Source organism: Triplophysa dalaica, chromosome 25 (genome assembly GCF_015846415.1).
Source record: "Triplophysa dalaica isolate WHDGS20190420 chromosome 25, ASM1584641v1, whole genome shotgun sequence".
In the NCBI taxonomy this organism is placed as follows: domain Eukaryota; kingdom Metazoa; phylum Chordata; class Actinopteri; order Cypriniformes; family Nemacheilidae; genus Triplophysa; species Triplophysa dalaica.
Genome location: NC_079566.1, coordinates 13,326,528 through 13,345,612, shown reverse-complemented (window position 1 = coordinate 13,345,612; position 19,085 = coordinate 13,326,528). Strand labels below are relative to the sequence as shown.

Below are 19,085 nucleotides of genomic sequence, written 5' to 3'. Positions count from 1 at the left end.
CGGTTCTTTCCTACTCCGTTGTGTAAACTGCTGAACATGGCTTTATTCAAAGAACAATGGCTTGAAAATGATCTTTTGTGTGGTAAAATATAGTTCAGTGGGTCAAATCAACGCTCCTTTGTTGCCTTTAGACCTGTTTTTATGTCACAATAGATTCAAGGTTTAAAAGATTTATACATGACATGACATGAATCAAAACACATAGACAATATAAGTAAACAATTGAAGCATTACAGCATTTCTTTATTCCACTGCTTAATAATAATGTATTATTATCATTTTGTTCATGTTAACACAGGATCTTCAAAATGTAACACGTGTTGCCAACTACACAGAGGTGGTGAAGAACCTGTTTCCGCTCTTTCCGGATAAAGAACACTACTCAGATGCAGGTCCAGACCGCTGCAGAACCTGCGCTGTGGTCGGGAACTGTGTTTTCATCTCCATTGGGGTTTTTAATAGCTTTCCTGTAGTTCAGCGGTAAGAGCATTGCTTTAACAATGCAATTAATCTCCTCAAATTAATTTATCGCCTAATTGTTGTTGTTGTTTTTTTCTCAAATATGAAAGGATGAGAGCTCTGTGGATATGGACAACTCAACTCACCTGGTGTTTTATCCTTTTAAGATTCTGGATATGGAGTGGCTCATCAGTGCCTTCACCACTAAAAACATCATAAAGTAAACTTTGCTGATTCTAATGATAGACCGTCCAAAATCTAATGCTGTACTCTAACCAAGAGAGAATCTCATATTGAACGTAACCATGAAATCAAAAACGACTATTAATATTTTAATGTATTATTGCAGAGCTGTTTTTTATAATCATGTTCACTAATCTGTCATCAAAAACATTAACAACAACATCTCTGTATGACGTTTGTCTCGGCCTGGGGGTGGAGCTATACTGAGTGTCAATCATATACACCTGCCCACAGTGAGACACCGTTTACATTTTCATGTAGGAGGAGTTTAAACTATAATTGGTAAATCTATAGTTGTCTGTATTACATTTCAAAAGAAGAAAGTATTGTAACATCAGCTTTAAAACAACATTCCTGCTGTAGGTTTACCCATAAAACCAACCATGCAACTGTTAAGTAATTTAAGAGGAATTAATAAAAAAACAACGACAGGTATATTTCATTTAATAGGAAAAGTTCAGTTAACGTTTTTTTTATTTGGTCTCTTCTGTTTGTTCCCAGAACATATATAGAAGTGCCATCCACAATAAAGGCTTATAAGGACAAGGTGATTAACACATATTTTCTTCAAATAAATACATTTACTAACAACATAAAATGATTTTGTTTGTTGAAATATAATGTAGGAGAAAATCAAACTATATCAGATCACAACATTATATTAGTTCATTCACAAGTGTGTTTCACAAGGGTCTTGTATTATTTTTTTCTCTTAAGGTGATGATACTCCACCCAGAATTTATGAAATATGTTTATATGAATTGGACGGACAGTCACGGGAGTTATCCATCCACAGGCTTCCTAACGCTGATGTTCGCTCTGCACATCTGTGATGAGGTAAAACCTCATTATATTCATTATACGTCTCAAACAAAAAAATTCTCGAGAAATTGTATATTTTGGATTTAATTTTATTTGGATTGTAAATATTAATTTGATTTGGATGTGTCACTTCTGGACCAGTGACAAAGATAAATGGAACGGAACAGCTTGCAGTACACAAATAACTTTCCCTATATACTGTAACTCAAGATAAATGTATCGCCTCTTTGTTCTTTTTCTTTTTTCTCAAATATGAAAGGATGAAACACACAAGTTATTCTGTGAGAACACAATCGTGTGCTAAAGCTCTTTTAAATGATGAAGACATTAACTCCTTCTCTCACAGGTGAAAGTTTTCAGGTTTGCTACAGCGACAAGAGCTGGAAAGTGGCATCATTATTTTGAAGTCATACTGGAGACTATGAATATCAGACAATCCGTCGACTTGAGCAGGAGAAGAAGATTGTGATGTTCAAGAGTTGGACATGAACCAAAACGATTTGGAAATGTTGCGAACATAGTGACATGAGAATTCCTAGAAAGAAATAATTACAACATAACACATTTTTCTTCGAGGTGAACATTCATAAAACCTGTTAGGTATCATCGGCAACGTGTGTATAAGGACATTATGTACAGTTTGTAGTTGTTATTTCAAAAAAAATCTGAAAGGTTGATCAGGAGCTACTTAAGGCAGATTGGAAGAGTGTTCCACTCTTTTACTTGAAAACAAACAATGTTTCATCATTTTAATATGTATATAGTATAGTAACACAGATGAGGCCCAAAATATCACTCAAATATAAACCCTTTATTTCATCCTCAGGATTCTTGATGGCGGGAATTGACAGTAAATCTTGATATCAGAAATCAATATGGCTTGCAGACTTAGTCCTGAAAGTGCAGTGAATACTGAGGAACGTCAGAACGCTGGATTGATCAGAATCAATATTCCACAAGGTCATGTCCGTCTCTTCATCTGCTATACATTCTCAAGGAACATAGAATTGATTAGAATTTGTTGTATTGTAATTTATGCTTGTTTGTTTACCTGTTATTGTGTGTTTTTGGATATAATGCTTGTGAATGCAAGTACATGATTATTGTGTGTATCATGTGTGAACAAGCTCGGCCGTGTTGTTCTTTCATCTTTACTTTTGTCTACATCGGAAATAAAAGTGTTGTTGTATTCCAAGCTATTCCAAAGTATACTCAAAAGAGGGGTAATATTGTCCCAAATGTAGCACTATTGACACTTGGATAACCACTTAGACAGGACATTGACATTAGCATCGTAACGTAGGCTTACAATATACTTAAACTTTACTTAAACTGAATGAATTGATTCTGAAGTACGTAGGATTCAGATGCCTTCACTTGAGAAAAGGTTATGAAATAAATTCCCTAAACCAAACTGTCAATCACAGTAAAATGACCTCCAGCGAATTGAACGTGCCAATAAATAAACTGTGCAAAAACTTATCCTCGCTTATCTTCAAAGTCAATTTGTTGTATTGGTTAACTATATCTCTTCTAATATTAAATACAAATGGAATAATAGTATAATGTAATTGACAAATAAAGTATTAAAACTAGGAAAGGTGAATGTTTCACTGCTAAAACATGTGTGAAATGTGACAGTATCATGCCAGACAATCTGTAAAACCCCACATTTCAACATAACAGCACAGCCAAAAAATGAGGAAATTTGTGAACAATGACTTATTGGTTCTGTTAACACCCAAAACAAGCATTGACAGAGAACCTTTATGTTTACATGTTTGTTTTACTCAGGATGAGATTCAGAGCATAAAACAATATGTTAGTCCAATAGAGATGATGCTGTAATATAAGGCTTGTGTTCTGTTGTTATGGGTCTGACATTAGGCTTCTGGAAGAAAGAGGTCAAACTGTGTTTCAGTAGGTTAACAATGTGTCATTCAAGTTAATAAGGATGTAGTTTCATCCTGTCCGTGTCCCATGTGTACATAGCTTTATAAAAAGAGACTAAGTGAAAATGATTTGAAACAGAAAAAAATAGGAAAAGCCATAAATTGTTATGTAAGATATAGTTTTTTTGCAATCTAATATATGTGTGAAAAGCTTTGTGACAAAAATGACAAAGTGTTAAATGTGTTAATGTTTTGGAAAGAATATTGGACCTTTATAAGAGCTTTGTTATTATATTAGAGAATACACTCGAGTTCGATTCACAATTCTGGACAGACATCTTTTCTGTCCTTCAGTTGTACTGCCCTCTTCTGGTGAGAGAAGACACCTACAGTCTTCCTATGGCCCAATAGGCACTATTTTTGTAAAGCACACTTTGCAGTCAAAGCATATTTTACTGTACTACACTGTTTATGTCACCATACGTTTACTGTAAAGTTGCTGTGCAACAAGGAAAAACTGTGAAAAGCGCTGTAAAAAATGTAGATCATACATGATAAGTATTCAAAGTAACATGTTTTAAATCGAATGTGACTTCAATATGATAACAACAATCGTAAATATGCTAAAAACTATGGTAACACATGATAACTAACATGATTTTGAAGGAAAGGATAAACAATTGAATAACATAAACTTGATTCTATAAGGAAGCATACATGAATAATAAGTTGACTTTAGTGTGTTAAGAATTATTGTGAAGATGGTAAAATGTTATTATAAAATAAATGTCTTTAAACATGATAAATATATTTGGATAGTAATGTATTGTAGCGCCTTCAGTGCCCTCCAATTTTGTCACCTTTAGTTAATATGAGCAAAGAACGCTTCTAAAAAAGTGTGGTTGCAGAATGTATTAATGCAAGGGTGCCAAGAATTGTGGCCAACATGTATGTGAGAATTTTTTTTTACAATGTGTGTCATTCCCCATACTTTAAAATAGTTTTTTGACGACTTTGATGACTTCATGTGTGGTGTTTATAATACTAGCAACACCTCTTCTTTTGGTGAAAACTGTGATGTAGACTTCAGAATCACCATGGAGGCCAAAATGAGTCCTGGACTACATTCAGCCTTTTGCCCTCATGAGTTTCTTGCAGCATTATAACATGTTAATTATTAATATAATCACAAAAAAATCTGTTTTTTGTCAATTTTTCCTTTAAACCCCCATTAATATTGATGGTGAAAATGTTAAGTGAGTTGTTGGGTTCTGTCATGATGATCTTGTGCAGTTACCTACAATTTGAAAAGGAAAGTCACTCACTAAAGTGTGATGCACAATGCGTGAATGTAAATAGATTGACCGATGTCTCATCAAATCTTTACTACAATGATATATTAGAAAAGTGTTGAGCTGTCCACAAACTTTCTTATGTAATGATTCTGTTGCAGATTCAGCATTTTGTGAACTTTTTGTCATTCACAGCACATAGAGCGATGAGATTTTGGCTCTCTTCTTTAAGTTCTCTCTCATATAAGACCGAGTCTATATGACAAAGCTTTTTCCCAGATGTGGCTATCCTCATAATACTCATACATGTGCTTTGTCAACCTAAAGTTCTGTTTGAGTTTTTCATATCTCTTTTCATGTACATGCTATGGTGGAAGCAAAGGAATTTTAGCCAGACTTGCTTTGAGTTTATTATAAACAGAATGTAAAAGTAATTGTGCAGTGAAGTCTGATTCATTTACTATAACGTCTTATTTTGTGCTGTTAACAAACAGCTATTATTTCGTTGCAATAGGCTAGATTTTAATCTGTTGACCTTCAGTAATGACCGAAATCTCTCGCTTCAGAAATAAATCTGTCTTCCTTCATCTTAAACATCCCACTTCATGCTGCAGGTGGTAGTGAAACACTTTCAGAATAGTTTAGTTTAGGCGCAAAGCGATTATTCATTCATTAAAAATGTTTTAATTTTGCGAAATTAAACAGAAGTCTGTGATCGTTTAGTGATGGGGATTGTTCTTAGCCCACTTTAAAGGCTTCTATTTATGTCCAGTTTACACAACCGCTTATGTACATCAGTAAAACATCAGTAAAATCAAACGCACACAATTACTATATAAAAAGCAATGATCAACAATAATTATTTTTTGTTTTAATCTCTGTCTTCTGAACTTAATGCGTGTTTTTTATATTTATAACATCATAAATCATTTAAATGTCACTAGATCCAACAGTCATATATTGGAGTGATTGTTGAATTCAAACAAAATCAAACCTTAGTGACTTCAGCAACATGAGGGCCTGAGAGCGAGATAATAAACACATTTTAAAAATCAAGGTTATATCCGATATATTTTTACTAACATATGTTAACATTACTTTTGTGTTGCTTAAAACTAAATATGAACATGTTTAGTTTTTTTGCGATGTTTCCGTTTTAAAAAACGTAGATCGTCTTTTCTGTTGTTTAGACCCTTTTTTTTCTCCAGTTCATTTTCTGCAAAAAAATACAACATTTTTATATGAAACTTGGGAAAATGTTGTCAGAATTTCACAGATATAAACAAAAAAATTCACCAAAACACATTCTTAACAGATAAAAAAACTTTTGAAAATGGTCACTTAATGTTTTTTGTGGCTATATACTGAGTGTGGTAAAAAGCTTTCCTGTAGCTCAGTGGTAAGAGCAAGGTTGTGGGTTCGAGACCCAGGGGATTGGACATACCTTAGTATATATAAATAGGTTAATGCAATTCAAGTCGCTTTGGATAAAAGCGTCTGCATAATGCATAAATGTAAAAGTAAATGCTAAATGCCCAACCATGATATCTGCTAGCCCACCCTTTTGCTTCTGGCAGGAACCAGGGCTGACAACAATAACGGCAAAAACACATAGCTCTTAATAATATAGTTATATATTTATTCATTCTGCCATCTTCATTTATATTGGTTAATTGTAAAATAAAAAAGTACAAGAACTAAAATTAGTACAGTCTTTGTGAAGGTTTCCTCCCCTCATTCTCAGGGCCCTGAAAGCTCATTGTTACAGTCTCAAACACTCAGACCGTGACTTCAGATTGTAGATGTGTCTGTTTATCCCAAAATCAGAATGTGACCCCAAAACATCCAGAAGTTGAACACACTCATTGATAACAAGTGCACAGATAACCATGAGGATTGACAGCAGTCAGATAATGTGTGTTGTGTGTGTATGTAAGGATGATAGAGGAATATTCATTATCAGCAATTTTTCGAAGTCCAGCGAGTTCTTAAAAGGCGACAAAGAAAAAAATGGTTGTCGCCTATATGGAACAGGGCAGAGATTTCTATTATAACCCAATCATTGTTGGAGTTAAATGTATTGAGAAACATTATTTGGTATTGCTGACTCGATCTCTCAAATGATTTAACAGCAAGATTAAAAATCAAAAAGGATTTGCAGACAACACAGTGCAATGGCCACATGTCATCACATTTCATCAAATACATGTCAAGAAGGATGGATGTTAAACACACACATACAGAATATCAAAGCAGCGAAAACATCTAAAAGCAAAACATGGACAAATCCTGATCTGACAAATAATCGATCGAATATAAACGATTAACCATTTGTCGAATGTGAATTATAAGGTCTATCTACATTCTGAGCAGTTTGGAGATATTGAGCTTGAACCTTAGACTTTCCAATATACACACAACATAAAGAAATAACATCACAATGTAAAAAACAGAAAATCCCAACATTCTACATGCTCAACATTGTTCTCAACAAGAGACTGACATCTCCAGATAAACTCAGATGCACAGTGGGGTCCAAACGTCCGAGACCACTCGTGAAATCTCTACACAGTTGCATTTCTCTTGATTTAAAAGCATCCAAGAAGAACTTCACTCATGGGTTGATCTGTTTATAGCTCGTATGATGACGAGTTCTTCATTTTATTTAAGGTTATCTTCACCTCATACAGTATGTTTCTAACTGAAATAGACACCATTTAAAATGCTTTAAAAATCATGTGGCGAGCTTGAATAATTTGTGATCTTAAGTAGCCTACATATGAATTTGCTTACTGACATAGAAACCTTATTACGTATTACTTTTACATACATGATTTTTTATGTATATTTATTTCCACATTTCAATTATATTGTGAATCACAGAATCAAAGTGTGATCTGAGACTTTTGGACCTCGCTGTTTTTAAAGGACAAAACTATAAACCCAAACGCAAAAGATATCAAGCGTATGAAGAATAGAGCTTTGTCATGGACAGAAAATTCAACTCAATTCAAGAGCATCATGAGAGCAAGGATATGCCTTGATAAGAATCTATGCACTAAAGACTAAGCCAACGGAGCAGGAATACACAAAAATGAGATTTACAACAAGAAAGTGGGAAAAAACGACGGGTTAGTGCCTCACACACACACACACACACAATGACTTTCAAACACTATCTCTGTTCATGACTGGAGAAACATGTCTCTGATTCCAAACCAATGCATTTTATGTGCTGTTGACAAAGAAAAGAATCGAAATAGGTACAAGACATCACAGAAAACCGCACCTGATGAAATCTACACGGCTCATAGGCACTAAGAAACAAATAGTCCAAAATAAACTAATACATTGTGTGTGATTCTAACCAGATGAACGAACTTTATCTAAAAATAGATGGTAAGAATGGTCAATGCGTTAACGCCAGATCTTCTTTATGGCAACAGTATATCCCTCAATTACTTTTGGGAGAAACTGAATATAAATTTGTGCAAAAGTGGTTTATTGTAACTGCGTCCGCTTCACTTCATCCAATTACATGATCGCGATCACACAAAATGTTTACATTAACAAAATGCCACCAACCCGCCTCCAGGTCACGTTTGCACTTTATAAAGCCCTATAGAAATAATCTTCTACTCTTGCAAGTTTGAGCGGGACAGATGTTTATTTTCAATAAAGGTAATTCTCTAAACTACAAAAAAATCACGAAACCAAAAAAAACGTACATTTTCGCAAGAGGCCTCAAGGGCTCACCAACTCGAAAGACAAAACGGAAACGATTCCAGTCGCGTTGAGAACAAGCACAAACAAACAAAACATTTTAAAACAAACGCTTTTGATTGTGTTTGGGATGGGAGGACGTACTCTCATGGATCTAAAAGCCGAACCATTGTTGGCGATTCGTTTACAAGTCATCTGGCGATTCCTCTGAGTAGTATGCGAGCACACTGCGCATCAAATAGATTTCGGTTGATTTGATTGTTTGCATTGAACAAATCCTAAATACTGTTTCGTCTATTAGTGACATTTTCAAAAGCGTACACTTCAACAAATGATGAAGTGATGCTTTAATTTCTTTTTAGATTCACATGACGGGTCCTGAAGGTATGGATGTATGCGGAATCTAGCTCACATTTGTCCATCTGGGATTTTACATTCGAATTCGCGTACGCGTCTTTCCTAAAATTCAAAGACTGTCTTAAGTGCATAATGCTGAAAGAGCAAAACACCTTCATTCGTGTTCTCCAGACATCCAACCTGCTTCATCAGCAGTGTACATCAACCCCTCGCCTCCATCAGCCGACTGCCACCTCCACCTCTTACAGATAAAAAGCAAAACTTGGAGGAGTATCATGCTTAAAAAATGTCTTATATTACAAAGCCACAGAGTAAAACAAAGAGAGAGAATGTGTGTTTGTGTGTCCGTACATGTTCAAAGCTGTGTTTTTTGGGGGGTCTGACAAGTAAACTTTTTTTACATATCTGTGTAGGGGCAAAAAGAACGGTCAGATTGGGGCTGCCAAAAAACTCGCCAGTTTCCTCTTAATGTTGTCTCTGCACAATCTGATGTGATCCGTGGTGTGGTATCGAGGGGGAGTCACATTCTTCATGCTCTGTTTTTAAGACGCTCCCCATATCCATATGCGAGTTTGGTATAAAGCCACAGAAGGGACTGTAGTGTTGGTTGAAGCTCATGAGAGTATGACGGGACGAGTCTCTCTTTTACTTTCATTAGATCTGACCGGAGACCCACCAGCATGTGCTCTGGGTAGATTAGGGGGAGGGGTCAGGTTGCAGTCTGTTTTTACATCATAGAAGGATGCAGCAGCGACAGAATCTCTGACGGCTTCCGCCCACCGATGGAGGCGGAGTTACGGGTGCAAAGTAGGCGTGGACTTTAATGTTGGGTAAGTGAGTCTACAGATAAAGAGACGAAAAAAGGTCCATAATGTTAATGCGTTTTTTTCTTCGTCAAATTTGACAATTATACAATAACAATACTAAAAGTACAATTATATTTAACTTATCCAAACTTTGTAATTACACAAATGTAACTTTGGGAAGAATGTGGTCAGGATCTATTTTGGGATCTTGTTGGCCCCTATATGTATAATATTTATTGATTTATGTAAAAAAAATACCAAAATAATTTACGAATTAACTTCAAATTAAAAAGACCCTAAACATTTGAATAGTGATGAATATGTACATAATATATGATTATGATGTAATACTTCACTTTCATTTTTTAATAAATCAAATTAATCTACATGATTTAATAAATCATATTATTATCTATAGCACAGCATGTATTTACACCCTTAAAACCCACATCTATAAACAAAAACAAATATTCTGGCTGAATGAAATATGATCGATATATTCCAAATGTGAATAGGCTATTGCAAAATGCACATCAAATAAAACTTATTTTATCTAACCTATCGCATTTCTTTAAACAGTGTGGACCCTCAAAGGGATACTCACCAAAAAATGAACAATCTGTCATAATTTTCTCACCCTCATTTGAAAAAATATATTTGTTCTGCTAAACACAAAGGAAGATATTTGGAAGAATGACAGTAACCAAACAGATGTCACCCCATAGTATTTATTTTCCTTACTATGGCAGTAAATGGGGGATGAAATCTGTGTGGTTACTGACAGTCTTAAAAATATCTTCCTTTGTGTTGTAAGATTTTTGGGCTAACTATCACTTAAACATCCTGACCATATATCTGAGAAAAGCTTTATTGTTAGTGATCATTAATATCTTGAGTTCATTCATTTAAATGTTCACCCTGTTGAACATTAAATGTTTTCCATAAGTGAAACATGGGTTGTGGACTCACCCTCAAGCGTTTGATCCCCGCGCGGGTGATCTGCTGGCAGTCGTAGAGCTCGATGCGATCCAGGCTGTGGCAGGTCTTCAGATGCTCTAAGGAAGCGTCCGTGATGAGCGGGCAGTTATCCAGCTCGATGACCTCCAGCCGGTCGTGAGCACAGGGGCCGCTGCCCAGCTGTCTGATCCCATCATCAGTGATCAGCTCGCAGTGAGACAAACTCTAAATCACACAACAGCATGATATCTGATATGTATATATATATAACTTGTGCTGTTTGTGGATCACACATTTCCTATCTTACACTCCAACATTTGGCTGCTAAAATAAAATGAGTTCATTTGGATCTTAACATATGAAGAACATATTCATCAGTTTTAAGTTCACACACAAATATCAAATTTGATATCTGAGAATTTTGCTGTTGTGATCTCGGATATCATGGAAAATTACACAAAATGTTTATCTAGTTGCGCGACAGTTTTGAAAATAACTCGATACAGTATATGATGTAAAGTGTGTTTCTTATTTAATCTATTACCAGAACTTGGAGTCGAGGGCAGTGTATAGATAACTGGATGAGCGTCCCATCTGTGATCTATAGAGGAGGCATTACGATTATTTCAGTGAGACACGTTTGAAGCCATGTAACAGAGAACTCAAGATGAACACAAACACATACAGCAGAAAAAAACACACCTTTATAGTATATTTTAAAATCATAAAAGATGTGATCTACAAACATCATAATTATCGCAAAACTACAAGACACATTGAGAATATCCTAAATAATATTACTATGTAACAGCAACACATTCTCCCTCACCTGTACACACTCTTCTAAATCCATTTTTTCTAGTTCATGACAATTCTGTAAAAAACAACAACATGGAGTGACATAAAACACCTTTTTTTGGGGGGGTTTGATATACGCAGGTTTAATCTGCGAGATGTTTTGTGAAGTGTCTCACCCGAGCTAAAGAGGTAAACCCGACGTCTGTGAGCTGAGAGCAGCGAGCCACTTCTAATATTCTACATGAGACAAAAAGATAAATCAAGGATCCACAGTCAACTTTCAGTTTCTGATCAACTTATGATGTCCAATGATTGATCAGATGTGTGTTATGTACCTGAGGCGAGGGCAGTTTTGGCCCAGTGCATTGAGAATAGCGTCTGTGATGTTCGCACAGCCCGACACGCATAGCGACTGCAACCGATGACACCCTCGACAGATGGTTATCAGACCTTCATCTGTGATCTGCTGCTCGGTTCACATACAAAGAGATTTCTACATGAGAACCCCTTGATCATACAATCTGTTTACGGTATATGTAATAAGTGTCATGTTTTCACAGTGTATACATTACAATCATTTAACTGATGTCACAATGTGTCTTTGTCATTTGTTTGTATGTCTTACTGAACACGTCTGTAAGTTGAGCGTGACCAGCTCTGGACAATGTGCTCCGATTTGCTTGAGAGCCTCGTCTTCCAACTAAATAACACACAACATAAGAGCTTTTGATCGGACAAAATGTCGCACTCGGTTGAATCAATTAGTGACCACATGAGGTCACATAAAATAAAAATCGATCATTTGAAACCATACAATGTTTTGTTGGCTTTTGCCACAAACATTCCTGTGCTAGACTGGTTTTGTGGTCCAGGGTCACATATTTTTAATAAAAAGATATAATAACTTTTTTTTACTAATAAATAATTCATTCAAATAAATGTAATCAAAAAAAAATTATCACAATTTAACCTCAAAATGTTTTAAGACAGTAACTCGCCAGAGGAAGAGGTCTGGAACGCACTGGGAAACAGATTTACCTGTGTGCAGCCCTTAAGGAAAAGGCATTTGAGACCTGGACAACATCTCACAAGCGCCTGTATGCCATCTTTGGTCACCTGGTCACACCAAGAGATGTTCAACTGCTCCAGTAGAGGACAGCCCTCACTAAAACGAGAGAAACAAGATGCTTCAGAGACGTTCAACCACCACGTGCCCATCAACTGAATGACCTCTGACCTCAGTGCTTTGAGAGACAGGTTTGTAATCGAGGTGCAGGAGGCAAGATCCAAGTGCTTCAGTTTGGGACAAAATTTACTCAAGCTGTTGCAGGTACTGCAAAGAGAAAGCCAGAGGTTTAATAGACATCAACAAGTTGCGCACAACATCCCGCAGGCTGGCGTGCACCCACCTGTCAGTTATCTTTGTGCAACCGTTGAGACTGAGCAGCTCGATGTTTCTGCAGTTCTGAGCAAATGTTCTGGCAAAAACAAGTCACGATTGAATAATAATGCCTTTGTACTTTTTAAAACAGGAATGAAAAGCAGACGTTTGTTAGAGAATAGAGCAGATCTTAAAGATGCGAAGACGTTTTTCACCTGAGCGCACTGTCACCAACTCCCAGACATCCTCTGAGACTTAACTTTCTAAGGAAGCCTCCACACCGTTTTGAGATGTTCTCCACCACACGGCCCTGTAAAAGAATGGGTTTTAGCATCTCTTATCGTTTTCGGTAAAAGCAATTTTTGTATGTTTTATTGTTTTTAAACCATTTCTCCGTTTCTGACCTCAATGTCCCTCTGGAAGTCAAAGAGGTCAATACGCTGCCAGTTACTGCCATCCAGAGCTAACAGGTTCCATGACTGAGAAACAGACATATCAACAAAAACAAAAAAATAATAATAAGTAAAAGAGAACCTACTACAGTGATACCTGGTTAGTTTAAATGGCTTTTGCATTAGAAGCAAACAAGAAAATAAAATCATCGTCATTTACCCCCCAAAATAATGTTCACCCTCTTGTTATTCCAAACTTGTATGACTTTCTTTCTTCTGCTGAACAAAAAAACGAAGATAATTTGAAGACATAACCAATCAACACCGAACCCCATTGACTTCCATTGTCTGAACATTTCTCAAAATATCTTCTTTGGTGTTCCACAGAAGAAAGAGTAATTGACAGGTACTGAATGACATGAGGCTGCATAAATAAATAATGACAGAATATTTATTTTGGGATAAACTATCGATTTAAAGCCCTGGGACTAATGGTACGTACTCGTGAGACTTGTGCACAGCGGCAGAGTGTCACCACATCCAGAAACGAGAAGATTCTGTAAAATAAAAATTAAACGAAACATCAAGTCATAATATCTTTCTGCTATTAGGACAACAAAATACAGAGTTTAAATGGATTATAAGGAAAGACTTCCCACCGACCGTAACAACAGCTCCTTTGGCAGCTTCTTGTTGATAAAAGCCTCATCATTATTGGAGAACATCTGAAGAGAGAGAGCTTCTTTATTATGATACTAGAAGTAACTACTCCATATTAAAACAAGAAATATAATCAAACAGAACTGCTCAGAAACCAAAGTCAAATGTATTTAATGCTTCAACAGAAGCCATAGAAACAAGTGAAAAGTGCAAAACGTTTTCGCGTCTTATGTTTTTTTGATCCACGCCCCGGATCAACTGTGTACTTTAATATTGGACATTTGGTGCTGCTCCTCTTCTGTGACTCAGATTTGACACAGAAACAGCATAATTGTTACTTCACACCTTTATTCAGAAATTAATATGATTTCAAAATAAAGGTCCTGAGTTTTGTATTCTTCCACACTTACTTTCAAAGGCCAGTCATTTTAAGGTGCAATAGCTCAGATCAATGAAGGCTACGATTAATCCGTTTGAAAGAGAATAAAAACAGTCCTAAATGAAAAAAACAAGTTGAGAAAAAGATTGAATCCAATATTTGGTGACAATATAGCATATCGAGTGATTTATAAGCTATTTTTGGTAGACGGGTATTCTTGACCCGTGAACACCGAAAGTGTTATTTTGTTGCCATTTTGTATGAAATAAAAGCATTTCAAAACAAACTTTCTAGTTAAAAATGTAAGTAGGCCATTGTGAACACCAATGCAAATTTTCGTCAGATTTTATTTAATATTGCAAAAATATTGACACAAAAAAAACATTTCAGTCAAAGACTGAGGTGCCTAAACTCAGAGTAACTAGGCCTATGATAAATCCGTTTGAAAAAGAAACGCATTTCCAGTCCAATATCATATTTCTGGTCCCAAATTTGCATCAGTTTTACTTGAATGTCAGCGTCACTAAGATTGTAACAGTGTAACAGTTTACTTAATTTTGCTATCCTCATTTACATAAATGATCTACAGTGTCCTGCACCCAACAGTTGGTGTTCTTAGAGATGTGTTGTCCTTATGTGGTTAGCAAGTTTACCTTGCTCTCATCGAACCACAAAACCTTTTACCATGTGGTAACAAGAGATACAGATGTCCTACTGAATAATTCAGACAGGACCAGATGTTCCTCTTTTGAAGAAGTAACTACTGCAGATACAAGAATAATGACGTAGATATTGTTTGTGCATGGTAAGTAATGATGTATGCATGGCCTTCTGTTTCTATAGATGTACTCTCCCTTTATTTGCTTAAGGAGCTAAGATCAAGTTCAGATTGTGTCAAACCTGACAATCTACTATCTAATCTTGTACAGCTATAGCTGGAGGGCTTTCTAATTACTATTAAATCTAAAGTATGTATCTTCACAAAATTGGTTCAGATCATGTCTGTATATAGAAAATGCACACCAACTATGAAGTACAAAGTTCCCATGAACATAGAACATGTTATGTTCTCATAAGAACAATGCCTGATTTAAAATAAATCTTATAAAATGTCTTTATACAAGGAAACTTCTTGTTATCTCATCAATCATATAACTTCAGAAGACTTGGGAAAAGTGACTTCCTGTTATACACACATTGTTTCCTGCTTTCTGAGTGGTCCCGGTACCTTCACAGGGTGTATTTTCACTCAGAGACGTTGAAAAACAGAGTTACGACACTCAAATAGACGTCCATTTGAAGAATGGAATGCGGAACTAAATTGCGTCATACTTCCCAGACAAAATGCTGATATAAATGTAGTCAACGTAGTATTCAGTCTATACAATGTGCTGATATACTTAGCAAAATTTATGCAAATATAGTTGCTGTAGACTGTCCCGCTAAAATCCATTCAAATAAGTTGACAGTACAGATTTGTTTGGAACTATAGGGAGGTTTGAGATGACTTATTTGTGCTTGCAAAACCAGGAAGCGGGTTATAGCATTTAAGGACTTCCGGTTCCATCGCTCCAAAGTCTATGGGATTTTTGGAATGGGTTTTTGGTAAATTGTCCGAAATAAGGTCAGTGGTAAACAAAACCTCTAAATATTTCACATTTTAATCTATGACATAAAACACACCAATTATAACCCGCTTGTGATTTTTTAAAGCCTTTTTATGTCTTAAAACGCCGGTTGCTAGCATGTTGCTATAAGTGACTACTTCCTTAGGCAGGGACATTAGACGTCATCGCACATCTAAAGCTCACAAATAATGCAATATGGGCACAAATCTCTTCAAACGTAGATGCAGTTTCATTCACGTAGTAATTACTTCCCAGGAGACACATTTTAATAAAGTTTGAAAGAGTTGTCGGAGGCTTGGTGGTGGTGACGTTGATATCAAGCAACATTAAATATAGTCTGTTTAAAGCATTGTGTTAGCTGTTTACTTCTGCCGATTGTATTTCAGCTACAAAAAGTAACAAATGTTGTGTTGATTTGTAAAAGTTATCCCAATAGACAAAACGTTAAACACAATAAACCTTTGTTAGAGAGTTTATTTTTTGCGATCTTCCAAAAGTCTATGGGAAAAATGCATAGGCTTTCGGTCAAGGGAACCAGCGCGATGCTAACTTAGCCTACAAAAGCACGTCATCTCTGAGGTACTGGATTGAGCGCTCCATAAACCACGCGACCACACGGTAGCAAGATCAAGTGTCGTAACTCTGTTTTTCAACACCTCTGGTCTCACTTATCTGACATACCAACGCCATTTCCACACTTATTTCGCAGTCGGAAGTCGGAACACATACATAAATCAGTCCTGCAGACAACGTTGCTTTTAAGAGTCATAAATGACAATATTATAACAACAATATAAATTATTCAGCATGCTGAACTATATCCAGATATTCACAATGTTACTCAAAACAGAACAGGCCTTTAAACAATACCAAACTTTATAAACTAAGTTCAAACACAGCGTACAGTCAAATTGCAAAATTCCAAAAAAGCTATACTACTACAAAACTATAAAAATATGGTGAATATATTTCCTATTCAAAATGACATGGTGAAATTACTGTCATTTTATACACATACCATTCACAAAACAGTAAGTTACGGTGTTGTTTACATAACAACAGGAGTATTTTTGAATAAATTGATGGTCACTTCAAATATAATCAAACCAGACCCTCTGCACAAAAAAAAACATTCTTTTCTAAGGGTTTCAGGCAAACCATCAGCTGTTCCGTTAAAACCAGTACAAAAATGATTCATGTGTGTTTGGGCCTAACCTCAGTAGTAAGATTGAATGGGTTTTCTGGTTCCCTTCTAGTAGACAATATCCCACAGTCACATCACCAACAAAGACCATAGTAGTTTAACACCAATACAGTAAATCCATAAGAATTTCTGTATGCAAATAGTTTCTATTGTTGTTTCCAGCAGGGGGCTATTTAAACTTCAACCCAACTATTAGAACAATGTCGGGTTTCTCGACATAATGGCTGTGTTTGTAAACTTAGCTGGGTGCCTACCTAGGCAGCATACTAGATAGCGTCCCCAAACTGCAGCCTAGGCAACAATATCAGTAAGTTTTAAAACACAGCCGATGTTAACCTGACCGAACGCGGCTTCACTTTTAAAAACAAAAACAAAGCTAATGTGTGCGTCAACATGCCCAAGTGTTACAAGTTGTGATGTGGCCGTGTTTAAACGTAAAGGCCCTTGTGTACAGCTTTTGTTTTGGCCGGCTGTTTTCACTCCAGCCTGCAGGCCTATCAGCATTATACGTATCGACTGCTAATATAATCTCAGCTAACCAGTTCAATGTTCAAAACCCATCTGGTATATATCTGGCAAACGTGTAACTTGTAACTGTTGCTTCACGTAACATCAGACACAAAAATTAAAGTGCATGTAGTGGCTCACGTTTAGCTTGACACAACTGTTATGTTTATACAAACGGACACAAAGTAGACGTGTGTGGTAAAACACAGCGACAAAACCTGACGTGTTCTCTTTGACTTTACTCGAAACATAAGTTAATATGCTAACATTGACAAGTGGTCATTTAAAGCCATTTAATTGCGGAAGCTCGGCCTCTTCCACCGCAACTAGTTGGAATCCTCCCTTATTTAAGCCGTTTAAGAATGAAAGACGCAAAATATAACGTGGCGATTGTTTACATCGACATGTCAATGTGAAAATAAACAGTGGCTACTCGCCTCAAAGCGACTCCGCGAGACGCCGTTCACCTCCTTACCCATCCCGGACGGTGCCGACTGAACCGACTCGGTAAACCGGGGAGGAAACGCGCGTCCGGTTATTAAAAGGGAACGAATGTGTCGGCGCCGCTGGTTTCCGTCGAGCTCATGTCTTGTTTTCGGTTAATTTCCTCGAGGTTTCTGATGGCGAAGATGCAGAAGAGCCCCAGCGGTAGAAGGGTGAAATCAAGCTTATCTCCTCTGTTGTGTAGTCGATCACCCCCTCCCCTTTACCAAGACTCGATCTCACAGTTTACACGTTTGTTTATAATTGTGAAATACGCGTTTTGGCTTATCTTATAGGCCTACGTGAATATTGTATTTACATGGGTGCGTAAACATATTTTAATAAACAAGTCTTACAGCTTCTGCATTTATGAGATTGAGAGTGTGTAGGCCTTGTAACGTGGTTGTATTTGTCTATGGACTAGATCAAGGTCGAAAGTGTCCACTATTTCATTTAACATAACCGTCCTTTAGTTGTCACAACATCAACCTGTCCCCAGTTGTTATTTTGTGCATAATGGGAATGGGGAGCTCCCATTCAGAAATCAATGTATTATTTATAATATTACACGTGAAGATAGTGGGCTAAATACATTGTGAATGAATGTTTTCTGAATAAATAGCATTAACATCATTCTTTTGTCTCGGTTGTTGAAGTATACTGCACAGAGTACAGACTGCAAATCATCTGTGTTTTTGTCTTCATGTTTTTGTTATGCGGTTTCCGGGTATGGCTAGCCAATGGAAACTCACGGAAAGAGTTCGTCATTTGACGTCATCCTGGTGGTAACACGAGGCAGCGTTTTCCCAAACAAACAGCAAGCAGTGCGACAGAAAAAAAAATGATGCACAATTTTTTATTTGTAAGATCAAAATTGCATCTTCAATCTACATACTATTTGTAAGATTTTCTATTAAAATAAAATTGTACTCGTAAATTTAGCCTGACGAGCACTTTCTTGAAGCATAAATTACTTTGATATACTACCAATGACGTGCAAACTACAAAACTATACGAATTCTATTGTTTTATTTAATCTATCTGTGCATGTGTGTAATTTAGAAAAATGTATAGATTTATGAACTACAGTGTAAATCCTAGT

At 36.3% G+C, this 19,085-nt stretch overlaps 2 protein-coding genes across 3 annotated transcripts; one reads left to right on the top strand and one right to left on the bottom strand.

Moving 5' to 3' along the window:
• Positions 1-301: 301 nt before the first annotated feature.
• LOC130415854 (CMP-N-acetylneuraminate-beta-galactosamide-alpha-2,3-sialyltransferase 1-like) lies at positions 302-2,973 on the top strand. Of its 2 annotated transcripts, XR_008905973.1 has the most exons (6): positions 302-480; positions 570-679; positions 1,204-1,249; positions 1,420-1,539; positions 1,871-2,100; positions 2,351-2,973. XR_008905973.1 is itself a non-coding variant. In XM_056741830.1 (5 exons), exons 2-5 carry the CDS (start codon positions 588-590, stop codon positions 1,991-1,993), a joined length of 381 nt encoding a protein of 126 aa, XP_056597808.1. In that variant the 5' UTR covers positions 302-480; positions 570-587; the 3' UTR covers positions 1,994-2,973. The 2 variants fall into 2 exon arrangements, 1 of the variants encoding a protein (XP_056597808.1); XM_056741830.1 differs by having other exon boundaries at positions 1,871-2,973.
• Positions 2,974-6,324: 3,351 nt separating this feature from the next.
• fbxl20 (F-box and leucine-rich repeat protein 20) lies at positions 6,325-18,270 on the bottom strand. Its single transcript, XM_056741369.1, has 15 exons — positions 17,938-18,270; positions 13,786-13,847; positions 13,625-13,679; positions 13,135-13,209; positions 12,946-13,040; positions 12,759-12,827; positions 12,587-12,682; positions 12,388-12,514; positions 11,975-12,049; positions 11,685-11,815; positions 11,526-11,586; positions 11,381-11,425; positions 11,096-11,152; positions 10,564-10,776; positions 6,325-9,628 (listed from the first exon to the last, which is right to left on the bottom strand). Exons 1-15 carry the CDS (start codon positions 17,977-17,979, stop codon positions 9,521-9,523), a joined length of 1,311 nt encoding a protein of 436 aa, XP_056597347.1. The 5' UTR covers positions 17,980-18,270; the 3' UTR covers positions 6,325-9,520.
• Between the last annotated feature and the right edge of the window lie 815 nt (positions 18,271-19,085).